This window comes from Solanum tuberosum, unplaced genomic scaffold (assembly GCF_000226075.1).
Source record: "Solanum tuberosum cultivar DM 1-3 516 R44 unplaced genomic scaffold, SolTub_3.0 scf00140, whole genome shotgun sequence".
In the NCBI taxonomy this organism is placed as follows: Eukaryota; Viridiplantae; Streptophyta; class Magnoliopsida; order Solanales; family Solanaceae; genus Solanum; species Solanum tuberosum.
In genome coordinates, this window is record NW_006239064.1 from 458,828 (window position 1) to 471,736 (window position 12,909).

Consider the following 12,909-nt stretch of genomic DNA (forward strand, 5'->3'; position numbering starts at 1 on the left):
GAAATAATATATTAAAAGATAAAAACTATGAATAGTACAAGAAATATTTTAAAATTATATCAAAGTAAATATTTTTATGTATAAAATAAAATTTTAAAATTACATATATAATGTCGGATTGGTTTGGTCTCAGGTTGGTTTTTTTAGTTAAAATCAAACCAATCCAAATATAGTCGGGGGTTTTTTTCCAATACCAAACCAAGTCAAACCAAACCACTAGTCAGGTTTTTTTTCCGGTTTGACTTGATTTACGGTTTGGTTCGGTTTTATACACCCCTAGTAGCAACATATGATAAATATATACTATTATATTGTGCGTATTACTCCCTCTGTCTCAAAATAAGTGTTACTAGTTAGCAAAATGTCATGTTCAAGACAAAAATCAGTATGTTTTTTCAACTATACCCTTATATAGAATTACTGTTTTTTAATGTTTCTCAATTTTAAAGAAATATCTAATAAATAATATTGATCTTTCAGTATTTTTTAAGCAGTTAAAATATTTGTTTTATCTTAATAAATGCATATAAGAGCCCGTATAGCTCAGTGGTAGAGCGTCAGTCTTGTAAACTGAAGGTCTGTAGTTCGATCCTGCATGTGGGCATTATAGCTTTTTTGTATTGCTAGAGGGCGAATCGACCTATCGGATCGAGTGTTTTTTTTTTCATGCATTATAAAAAAAAAAATCGTGCTGCTAGAGGGCGATCGACCTATCGGATTGAATGTTTTTTTTCCATGGTAAAAGAACATATTAAGCAAACCTTTTTATTTGATTAAAATGGAAAACATGATTAAAATTTTACAAAGTTCAAGAGGTGTTGAGGAGAAAGTAAGCAACTCAAAAAGTCTTTTTTTAATTTAAATTTAAGGAGTCTAGTCAGTTGAAAATTACAATAAATAATAGATATGAAGTCATAAAATTTAAATTATGAATTCATCTTTAAAAGGTACGAATCACCCAAAAAAAATATAAGAAGATAAACTGTTATACCATTCATTGATCGATGTGGGGATACTAAGATTGCCCTTTACGACCACATGCATAGGCTTGACAACCCGAACAAGATAATATGGGAGCTCAATATCCTGTGAAACAAAAATTTGATGGGCTTGACTGAAAATTTGTAATAACATGATAAAAAAGGGACATTGATTCTAAACATTACCTCAAGAATTGAATTACTCAAATATATAAGGATATTTACTAAACAAGAAATCAGAATTAATTAGTGATGAATATATCTCTAATCCATCGTTAAATTACCATAAATTACAGTATATAACGATACTACCAAAAAAAAATAGCTATGAACTTTATCAGTAATTCAGAGACAAATTACCATAGCTAACCTATCTTTACGATAATGATGGATTAATAATTCATTTTTATATACAGTTAGTGGTGAATATTTCTATTTTGCTATAAAATTTATCTGTCGTTGATTCGAAGTAGCGGGGGACAACTACTATCATCCACCCACGGATTAATGTGGAACTAATACTAACAAAAAGAAACAATATCTAGACTAGTGTAGTTGAAAATCATAGATACCTAGGAGAATATTCTTGCCTTGCAATATAAGAAATTTTATTTTTATTTAATAATTAAAACAAATCATCATATGATTGTGAAGGACCACGGAGTATTAAATCTAAAGTAGTATATTTCATGGTCCATTTTTTTTCTAGATTGTCCAATTGTATTGATATATTAACACAATTTTATTGAGCAATCTTAGGGATACAATTATGCTTGTCATGGAGTTCGCATATTTGAAATCGAAACAAACAAGATTCTTTCACAATTACAATAAATTAATTTAACTAAAGAAATTTATGTGAAATACCTTTACGCTTGAACAAGTACAATAGCGACAATGAAAAATTGTGTACGATGTATCCAATTTTTTAAAAACTAATTAGAATCCAAGAGTATATGCATTGACTAGGTAATTAATCAAATAAATGAATACATTTTATTTTCTTGATTACACACATATAATTGTATTTGAATGTTGAACACAATGAAATACATATACATTTGAATACTTGGTATTTTTTCATGGATTGTCCAATTGAAAATACTAGTGCATTTGGATACATAAATACATTACATAGATTTGAATGTATACGTATACAACACATCTATTTTTTTATAGAGTGAAATACATATACATTTGGATAATCATATTGTAGTGTAGTTCATTGTCATTTTTTTCTAGATTGTCAAACTGTATTGATATATCAACACAATTGTATTGAGCAATCTTAGAGATACATTTATGCTTGTCAGGAGTTCGCGTATTTGAAATCGAAACAAACAAGATTAATTCACAATTACAGTAAATCAATTTAACTAAAGAAATTTATGTGAAATATCTTTATGCTTGAACAAGAACAATAGCGACAATGAAAATTTGTGTACGCTGTATCCTATTTTTTTTTAAAACTAATTGAAATCCAAGAATATAGGCATTGACTATGTAATCATTATAGTTGTTAATGTAATAGTGGAAAGTTTAAAATTTTAGGACATAATTAAAGGGATTCAGTTATAGTATCATAAATTACCTTATTTAATGCACTATAATTCTAATTGTATAACTGTATAATTAAAAAAAAATACACAAATACAGCTAGATATTCATATAAAATGTAGTCATTTTTAGTAAATAACATACTTATAGCTATTGAACTTCAATAATCCTATAAATATAGTTATTTATGTAAGTTGCTCTTTTAAAAATGTTTGGTATGCTAAATTTGCCTAAACATATTCATCATATTTATTAATGCAATTATTAATAGAATTACTAGCCGGAGTCAGATGATTGACTAATTTTGATTTGATGCGAAGTTTAAAAAGTTATTATAGGTGACAAATAGAATAAATCTTAAAGGAAAGTTGAATCCTTAAGTGTATGTCTAGCATATGCTAGACTTTGTTTAAACATATTAATCACAATTATTCCAATAATTAGACATCAAATTAAAAGACACGAGATTCTACAAGATTTTATGCTCCTTCTTAAGTCTAATTATTCTAAAGTTTGTTTGAATTTTTATTTTTTTTATTAAAAGATACGAAAACAATGAGATTATTCAAATCACAAAACGCTTAAAGAAGTGATCATCTTCATTAACTTTATTTTATACCAAAAAAGACTCTAATGAATTTTCGTATATGTTTGAACATGAATTAAAGTAATACAATATTTAAAGTTAAATTGAAAATTAAAAGTTAAAATTGTCTTTGGATATGAAAACACAAGTCAAAGACCTTTTAATATTTCTTAAGATTGTTCACGGGTATACATAGAGAAAATAGGGAAAAGTTGCTTATGAAAAAAGATAATTAATTAATCAATTTGCTTTAAATTAAGCTAGCTATTATTGTTAATTTGGCTTTAAACTAGCTATTATTGGCTAAATAAATACAGTGAATGGGTACATGAAAAATGACAAGTTGAACTGTTTATAAGTCGGTACTTATTGTTTCATTTGCGTGTCATTAGTGGTTACCACAAATTTGTTAATATTATTTCCAATCTATAATTACATTTTTCTCATGAAAAATTATCACTCACCAATCAAATACTAAGAAAATACTTTTAAGAAAATACTTAATTCTATAGAGATATTTAGAAAGTAACGTTTTTCATGAAGACTTTTATTGTACAAGACACCTCAGTAAAATCATGTTACACGCGCTTTTGAACTCAATAATGATGTAGCAGAATCGACAAACTTCTAGCTAAGCTGACAAGCTTTTGAAAATGTGGTTGCATGACACTTTAGGCGATTCCCATATCTGAATAGGAAAGGAAAGTGAGAAGATTTATAAAGCATAATTCAAGTTCATTACATGATACCCATGCTTTTGAGCTCGATAATGATGTGCCCAAGCTAGGGTCTAATCTGCTAGACTTATCGATAGGGGTGTACAAAATCGAACCAAACCGCAAATCGAGTCAACCCAGGAAAAAAAAACTCGACTAGTGGTTTGGTTTGACTTGGTTTGGTTTGGTATTGAAAAAAAAACCCGACTATATTTGGGTTGGTTTGATTTTAACTAAAAAAAACCAACCGGAGACCAAACCAAACCCGACATTATTTATATAATTTTAAAATTTTATTTTATAAAAAAAAAATTTACTTTGATATAATTTTTAAATATTTCTTATACTTTTTCATAGTTTTTATCTTTTAATATATTATTTCAAGTTTAAAACTTAGAATTCGGAATGGTCCAATAAAGATTATAGTTCATAGATGTTGATAATTATAATAAAACTTCGGAAAAACTCGAAAAACCCAAAAAAACCCGAGGTTGAAAAACCCGAGTTTTATTGATTTGGTTTGGTTTTTAAATTTAAAAATCCAACACAAATAATTTGGTTTGATATTTAAAATAACCCGAACCAACTCGGCCATATACACCCCTACTTATCGGGCTAAAGTGGTGACAAGTGTCATGTGCTTGAGTCATGATAAATATGATATCAGTATAATGATAAGACAAACCTCACTGAGGACACTGATTCATAAGATCGAAGTGGTGTATGTGATACCTTGATGGAGGACCAACTCACGAGAGTAGGTCAAGCAGAATTGAAAAGATTTCTAAGCTAACAAACTTCTTAAAATGAGGTGTACATGACATTTTAATTTTATAAGTCATGAATTCAAATTTAGAATATGAGTTGTACATACTCTTTCGGGCTTGATGATATAATAGTCTTAGAGAGATAAATTCATGAGACATATTATATCAAAAAAAATAATACGTGTCATAAACTTAGACAGATCTAAAGCAAGTCTTAGAGTGACTTTATCATTAATTTGTCAAATTTTACCTACTAATACTAAGCCGACATGTTATCAACAGCCCATGTTCCAATTTCTTGGTTGTTAACAATTTGATTGACTAATTAATTGTGATTTTCCCACCAACTTAAAGCTGATAATTACTTCATGGGATAAACATCTTCTTAATGACTTTAATTTGATGCCACTAATTTTCTATCAACTTTATAATTTGAGAAAATTCAAATAATAGGTGTGATCCCACAACTATCAAGTTTTGTCTATCTTTAATCTCTGTCATGCACTAGTGCTATAGATTATCTATAACTTTCATAATTGACATAAATAATCGTCCATCAAATAATATTTAATAAACATAAAATATATATTTAATTTGTCTAACGATTGTCATTATTTTTATCGATCAATCAAATGTGTAACTTGTCTTTCCAATAATGATACTTGAAACTGACTTGGAACCTGCCATTAGGAGGCCTATCCAAGAAGATTAAATGGAATATTAATTAACAGCCTTAATTATCATGTGGTTAGTCTTGGATTTTCTATGTTCATACTACATAGTCACTTAAAGTTACATCACAATTAGATAGTTTTGAATAATTTATTTTTTCTCCAAACTCATTGGCTAAGTTAATTAATTATTAAGTTTAGTCATTATCATTAGTGACTTTGACAAAAAAAAGTTAACCAACATATTTTTTATTGTCTTTAATGAATAAAGGGTAAATATGAAACAAAGCAGATAATACATGTATATATGTCATAAGGATGTGTTGTGACAAATATTGTATGCAACAAAATTGTTGGCAATTATGCATCCACAACCCGTACATGCATCTTAAGCAATTTTATAGGAAAAGGTGAGACATGTGAGGTGCTATATAAGTGAGGGTATAGTATGATATAGATCAAAAGGACAAATATATGAGATTCGTTGAGTCAAACAAACGATACGTAATATGAAATTGTGTCAATGATAGCATAAAGTGTTAAACTTCAAACAAATACGGCATGCATAGTATATTGTGGTTTGGACTCGATGATGACATAAATCAAGAAACAAATCTATGAGTTGGTTCATTGAATCAAATGAACCTGGTAATTCATAGCCTGCATATAGATATTCAAACTTGTAACTTTTGTTGTTGACTCTATTATTTTATGAGATTTTAATATTATTATTCGATATACTTAATTTCTTTTTTCACAAAAATAAGACTTTTTCCAAACAACGGGAGTATTAGCTAGATAGTTGTTCTCCGTGTGCCCTTCATGGCTTACAAATTTGGATCGTAACACTTAAATTGATAACAAATAAATAAATTAAATATATACAGATCTGCAAATAATTTTATTTGGTATTTTGGAGGAATATATTTGACAATATATTATCTTCAGATTAGTTGAACTATTATAGTCCATTTGTTGTTAATTATGTCATCATTATAGTCATCAACTCATCATACGAACTATTTCTAAATCATACAATAAAAACAATTATCAATGTGATTTCATAAATAAGGTAAATATACATGAATTTAATTCTATCTTTATGGAATAAAAATGCTATTTCAAATAGACTCTTGAAATCGAGATTATATCTGACTCATTTTTCAATATAGAAGTCACCTGTCCTCACTTGCTAAATGTGTATGCACATGGAGGGGTCTTAAGTTAATTAATTATACATAATCAGTTTTCTAAATATAATTTAAACTTGAAAATGACATTAAGCATTTCTTTTTTTATTCTGGAAAAATGATCAAATTATCTTTTACTATTAATTGGAATTGAGCAACTTTACCTTGTGTTAAACGCTTTGTCTAATAATAATCTCAATGTTAGGAAAAGTCTCATTTTTTTTGTCTGCCTTTAATATCTAATAAAGTTCCAATCTGAGAGTAATTTTTAACTATAATTAAATTTGTACCTATTTATTCAAATTTGGACAAGTTGAGTCCACTTATGTTATATAATATTGGAGTTCTATTAATTTCAAGCATAAATACAAGAAATAATATAAATGGATGAAAAATATAATAAAGGGCAAAATTAAGCAATTCAAGATAGTACATTAATGATGAATTTAGACCTTTTCCCTTTATTTATATCAACACTCCTAATTTGCAGGTAAATATACTCCTTCGATTCATTTTAATTGTCATATTTACTAAAATCACTAGTCCAAAATAATTGTTATTTCAGAAATCATATAATTTATGATAGTTCCACATGTACATTTACTTAATAAATACGTAGAGAGATAAATGTGCTGGAGAAAAAAAAGAATAGTATTAAGTTGAGATTGAAAACAAAATAAGAATAATTTGGTCAAATTACACATTTAGTTAATATTTTCTTAATGAAAGTGCAGAAAAAAACTTTGACAAATAAATTGAACCAGAGTAATTAACTATTTTTACAAACTTATTGGAAAGTATGAGAAAAATATTTTTTGCCAAGCGACAACTAAAGTATTTTGCCGAAAAGTAAAGTATATTGCCATATTTTGCATAAATTCGAATTGGCAAGAGCTCCAAAGCAGATATCGCACATCAAATCAAGAAAAAATAATTCAACAATTTCATTACTTTCCTTCTATTTTTCCTTTTCTAGAGAAGTTTTTACAGGGATATATAATGATGAAACATCAAGTTGTGCAGACTTTTTATTTTCTATGTTGCACGTCTCAAATTCTCCAAAAAGATACTACTTTGGAAGAATTCGATACACATAATCTCTTGACATCTTTAAAAAGTCCAAACAATATAGATGAAATGGGACTTCACTATATAATTACATAATGATCTTTTATATTTATATACTTAAAAAATAAAAGCAAGATTTTTATTTACATGGAGAGAAATAAAGAGAGGAAAAATCAACCATGGTAGTTGACTAACATAGATAAAGGCACAAGACAAAGTCCTTTCTTCTTCAAATCTGTATAGCCTCTTTCCACTTTGTGCACTTCTTGAAATTGTCTTGAGCTACCTTCATTTCCCTACAATATCATCAATAACCAAAAATTATGAAAATATTAAAAAAAAAAAAAAAAACATATATTATTATGTGGGTACCTATAGTATTCATCACTCGATTCATTTTTTATCCATTTTAAATAGAATGTCAGAAAAAAAAATCGACATATCTAGTTTAATCTAATCAAGGATGCGGCAATCTATTTTTCAACAAGCCTAAATCCGTCAATAAACTATGATTATCGACTACTTTAATTACGTTGGTTTTCTACCTCATGAAAGATAGTAACTTTAGTAGTGAGGTGTGAGGGGAGGGTTAGATACTTTATCAGCTTATATCTTATTCATTTTTAACTTGCCCAAATTCAATCCGACCTGATTTGTAGGATATATTACCATAAAATTTCCAGTGCTATTTTTTGTTCTTCTGTAATTGATCTCCATCTTGCTTACCTATTGATAATCACACAAGATATCAATACAATTAGTTGTTGAATACATAAAAATATAATTAGTGTATTAAGCAATTATAAGTGTGTTCAATCTAACCATAGCCTACTTTCAACCTCTATAACTAAAAATTGGTAATAATTGTCACGGAGATTCAAATTACGCGAGTAAAATCTCACCTCCTGTGGAATTTAAAACTCGATGACAATTGCTATTTTTCAGATACACAAGATCAAAAAGTGGCTAGTACACGCTCATGACTACCACATATATATGGTATCAATTGCATGTATCATATCAAACATGAGATCAGATTTTAAATCTCACCGTCATAAAAAAGAAACTAATATTTTCACATGTTTACCCCCATAAAAACAAATCAGCCTCATAACATGCTGAAAAACATAAATATGTGCTTTTTTTAATACCGTTTTAAATATTCAGATGAGATGATCACTCAGTTCAATTATCGTGGAAAAACAAAAAAGATAATAAGTACCTTAGGACTATTGACAGGTGAGCTAGCAGTGTCTTCCAAATCAGGATCATTGATTTTCTTGTTTCTTGGTAATTTCTTCAAATTCAACTTCTTGGGAGAGTATTCATCATTCATAACTAATTTATTGTAATTTATATTACAATAATTATTGTTATTCCATGGAGCAATATTAGAAGCAGCATCAGATAATAAAGAATAATTATTAGGGCTAAAATTATCATCATCATCATAATTTTCCCTTTGATTATTCATTAATGAAAAATCCTCCAAATAAGTTGTCCATCCACTTTCTTCTTGTTGTTCATCTTCATTTGTTGATGATGATTTATTTTCACTTTGGTTCATTATTCTTGATTTTTGAGTTCTTGGAAATTGGAATATGTGTTTTATGAGATTGAGTTGATATTATATTGTTTGAGGGGATATATCATATAGTATATATATTGAAGAAAATAGGAAGGAAAAGAAAAAGGGGCACATGGAATCTTAGTGTGGGGACAGGTGAATGAAGTTAAAATCAATTGCTTCATTTAAATTGTTATTTTACTATGTTTAGTTGTGAAAAATGAAAAAAAAAATTATTTTAAAGTAAAAAATGAAATTTAAATATTATAATTGTGTTTAATCATGAATACATATTAAAATGGTTAATATTTATGAGTAATATGGAGTGTAAACAATTTCGTGGTGTTTTTAAAATTTCTGAAAAGGCGTATGTACATAAACATGACATTTTAATTACTTGATTTTAGTTGCATCTATGTCCTCTAATTTTAATTGGATGTGCATAAATAGACACTTAAATTTGTATTAAAATTGAACAAGTAGACACACACGTCCTATATGGCATAATACATGTAAGACGCCACGTAGAATGTCACATAGGACGTATATGTCTACTTGTTTAATTTTATACAAATTTAAATATATGTGCACACTCAAAGTTAAATGATATAAATGCAAACGAAAGCCAAATTAAAAATTATATATATATATATCGATCATTCCTTCTAAAGATTATAAATTTTAATTTTAATTTTATGATAAACATATTTTTTGAAGTAAAACTCCGATTTTTTTAAAGAAAAAACTCATGGCCAAAGAACCAAAAAGTAAGAAAGAAAAGGGCAAAACAAAAGTGAGAACAAACAAAAGAGATAACGTGCAGAAATGGAAAAGAACTTTTCAAGGAAGATAGGGATATTTAGTTGACCTTGTTGATTAAAGTGCTACTATTTGCTTTATTTTACATGAAAATATGATTTGGTCGATTCATCTAAATTCGAGTGGGTTAATGACTAATAGTTGTTAATTTAGTTTAATTTGATTTGTCCAATTAAATTATATTTAAGAGTTTGAATTGATTTGGGCTAAATAAGTTATTTAAATTGACTTATGAATTATTTTATCAAAATATATTTTATTTTATATATTAGATAATATATAGTCATAATAATAAAAGAGGAAAATATGAATTTGATAACAATACAAAATTACAAATTATAGAAAAGAAACAATAGAATTAGATGTGGTAAGAGTTGAGCGAGTTAGGTTATGACCTACTTATTTATAGCTTATCTTGATTCAAATCATTGCAATTTAAGTAACTTTTGTACATGTTAATGTTTCACTCATTGATTGACACATCTCGTTTTGATCCGTCCAAATTCAATCAAACTCACCATTTGATACGTTTATTAACGATGGATATATAGCTTAATTAATTCTTTATTTATTAGTATTAGTTTGATCTACTTTTAAATTTTTCATTAAAATAATTATTTTGTCTTAAAGAAGCTATAGCTATACAAATAATGTGATATATTCTAAATCACAGGTTCAAAAAAATTCTTAAGCACATATATATTACATATCTCGAAGACCTTAAATTCCAAAAATTAATAAATATACTTTTCTTAAAATTAGTATCAAATCACATCTTATAAATTACAATGGAGGTCCTTCGGGATGATTCAGTTAGTTTGGAGGGTGGTCATCCACATGATGACTCATGATTGATCCCCTCTCAATGTATCTTGAGTCGAATTTGTCGCATAAGGCTTGTCTAATGTTATATATGCCGAGGTTATGGCAGGCTTACCTAATACAATATACGTTGAGATTGTGACAGTAATCGTAGCGGTATGACGGAAGGAGTAATTGACAAAGACAAACATTTGTCGGCCACATACTTGTCAAAATAAATAGTACCATTCCCAATTTGTCTAAATAAAAAAGTGCTAATGACCTTGTGACTCTTTATTTTGTATAATTATTTTAATGTTTGAAAAAAAAAAAACATTAGGTTTACTTGGGAAAAGCTACATGAATCATGCCAATATTTTCTTAATTTGTGCAATTTATAATTGGGAAAAAACTATTGGCCAACAATGTATCCTTTAATAAATAAGAGGAATGTTTAATTGTTTATTGTTTAATGGAAACTATAAAATATATGAAACGATTAAAAAGAAGCCATTCAAACCGCACACGAAGGAATTTAAATGAGAAAATACATAAAAACCCTCTGAGCTTGGCAGCACAACTTACTTTAGCACTTAACCTATACGAATGTTTAAATACTCTTTTAATAACTTTCAAGTGAATTAATTACCCCTGAAGGGTGATGTGGTAGAGAGAGTGAATCCATTCTCCTAAAAGCAAGTGAAAAGTAAAAAATGAAAATATGAATTATAAAATTGTACACATGTCATTTTTTTATTGACTACTATATAATTAATATTTTCAATATTTTTTTATAAATTAAGTTTTTAAAAAATATTTAAAATTTCTAATTTAGAGGTAAAAAAAATTGCGGGTCCCATTTTTTTAATTAAAAAATTAATTTTTTTCTCTCTTTATTTTGTTGTCTTCCCCAAATACTCTTTTCTCCATTGAAGCATTCTTATATCATTTTTTCCCCATATTAGTGATTTCTTTCTTCATCTTTATCACTCACCTCTGCAACGTACTTCCATTCCATCAGCCTTTTAGTAATCCACAAAATCCAACACCAACCTTATATTTTTTACTTCAATTTCAATATAAACTTTGTTGTTTGAGTGACCCATTTTGTCAAAAAAGAAAAAAAAAACTTTCAAAAGATTCATTCTCCCAATGGCAGATTTGTGGGAGTGGGGTTGGGAGGAAGAGAGTTCTAAGAAAAAAAATTAATATGTTATTTTTTTCAAGAAATGGTGAATTGTAAGAAAAAAAAACAACCATTAAAGGTTAAAAATGGACGATTTTTTTTTTCAACGAGGACCGAAAATGGTGAAAATGAACGAAGAAGAGAGAAAGGAAGAGGTGTAGAAGAGGAGAAATTTAAGCAGTGGAACCCACTTGTTAAAAATATTTAAATTAATGAAAATGGGTTCAACATTTTAATCTTTGATTTTAGAAAATAATTTTTTTAGTTAAGATATTAATTTGCATAGAAGAGAAAGTATTTAAAAAGTGGGGCCCACTTGTTTAAAATTAATGAAAATGACTCCATATTTTAAATTTTGATTAAAGAAAATGCATTTTTATAATAAATTAATTGATTATGTAATGAATTTTAAAAAGTATTTAAGGAAAAAAGTGATTTTTTTTTTTTTTAATGATGTGGTGCTTACATAGTTGTGATTTGGTGCTTACATGGCTATGATGTGGTGGGTGACAGTGGTATTATACTCTCAGGGTGATACTTAATTCACTCGAAAGTTATTACATGGGGTGTTTATACGTCCGTAAAGTTTAAGGGTGTGTTTGGTAGGAAGGAAAATGTTTTCCTAGAAAATAAGTAGATTTTTAACTTATTTTCTCATGTTTGGTTGGTGAATAGAAAATATTTTCCGGAAAAGATTCTTTAGTGTTTGATTTATGAATGAAAATTATTTTTGAGAAAATATCTCTTTTTTTTTATAGAGAGTAGAAAATAATTTTTGAATTGAAATTGAAAATATTTTTTAAAAATGAACTTAATTTATTTTTTTTGGGTGGGGTAGTGGGGGTGAGATAGGGTAAAAAAAATAAAAAATTGAAATTAAAAATATTTTTTATAAAACAAACTTAATTTTTTTTTGGAGGGAGTGGGGGGCTGATTGGGGGGGGAGGTAAAAAAACAAAAATTGGAAATTTTTTTAAAAACAAATTTTAAATTTTTTTTGG

The 12,909-nt window shown here is 27.5% G+C and overlaps 1 protein-coding gene and 1 non-coding gene across 2 annotated transcripts; one reads left to right on the plus strand and one right to left on the minus strand.

The window, feature by feature from the left end:
• The first annotated feature begins 532 nt into the window (after positions 1 to 532).
• TRNAT-UGU (transfer RNA threonine (anticodon UGU)) lies at positions 533 to 604 on the plus strand. Its single transcript has one exon. It is a non-coding gene; the product is annotated as a tRNA-Thr (tRNA).
• Positions 605 to 7,596: 6,992 nt separating this feature from the next.
• On the minus strand, positions 7,597 to 9,150 carry LOC102587935 (uncharacterized). The gene is made up of 3 exons (XM_015310720.1): positions 8,758 to 9,150; positions 8,205 to 8,261; positions 7,597 to 7,831 (listed from the first exon to the last, which is right to left on the minus strand). Exons 1-3 carry the CDS (start codon positions 9,100 to 9,102, stop codon positions 7,709 to 7,711), a joined length of 525 nt encoding a protein of 174 aa, XP_015166206.1. The 5' UTR covers positions 9,103 to 9,150; the 3' UTR covers positions 7,597 to 7,708.
• Between the last annotated feature and the right edge of the window lie 3,759 nt (positions 9,151 to 12,909).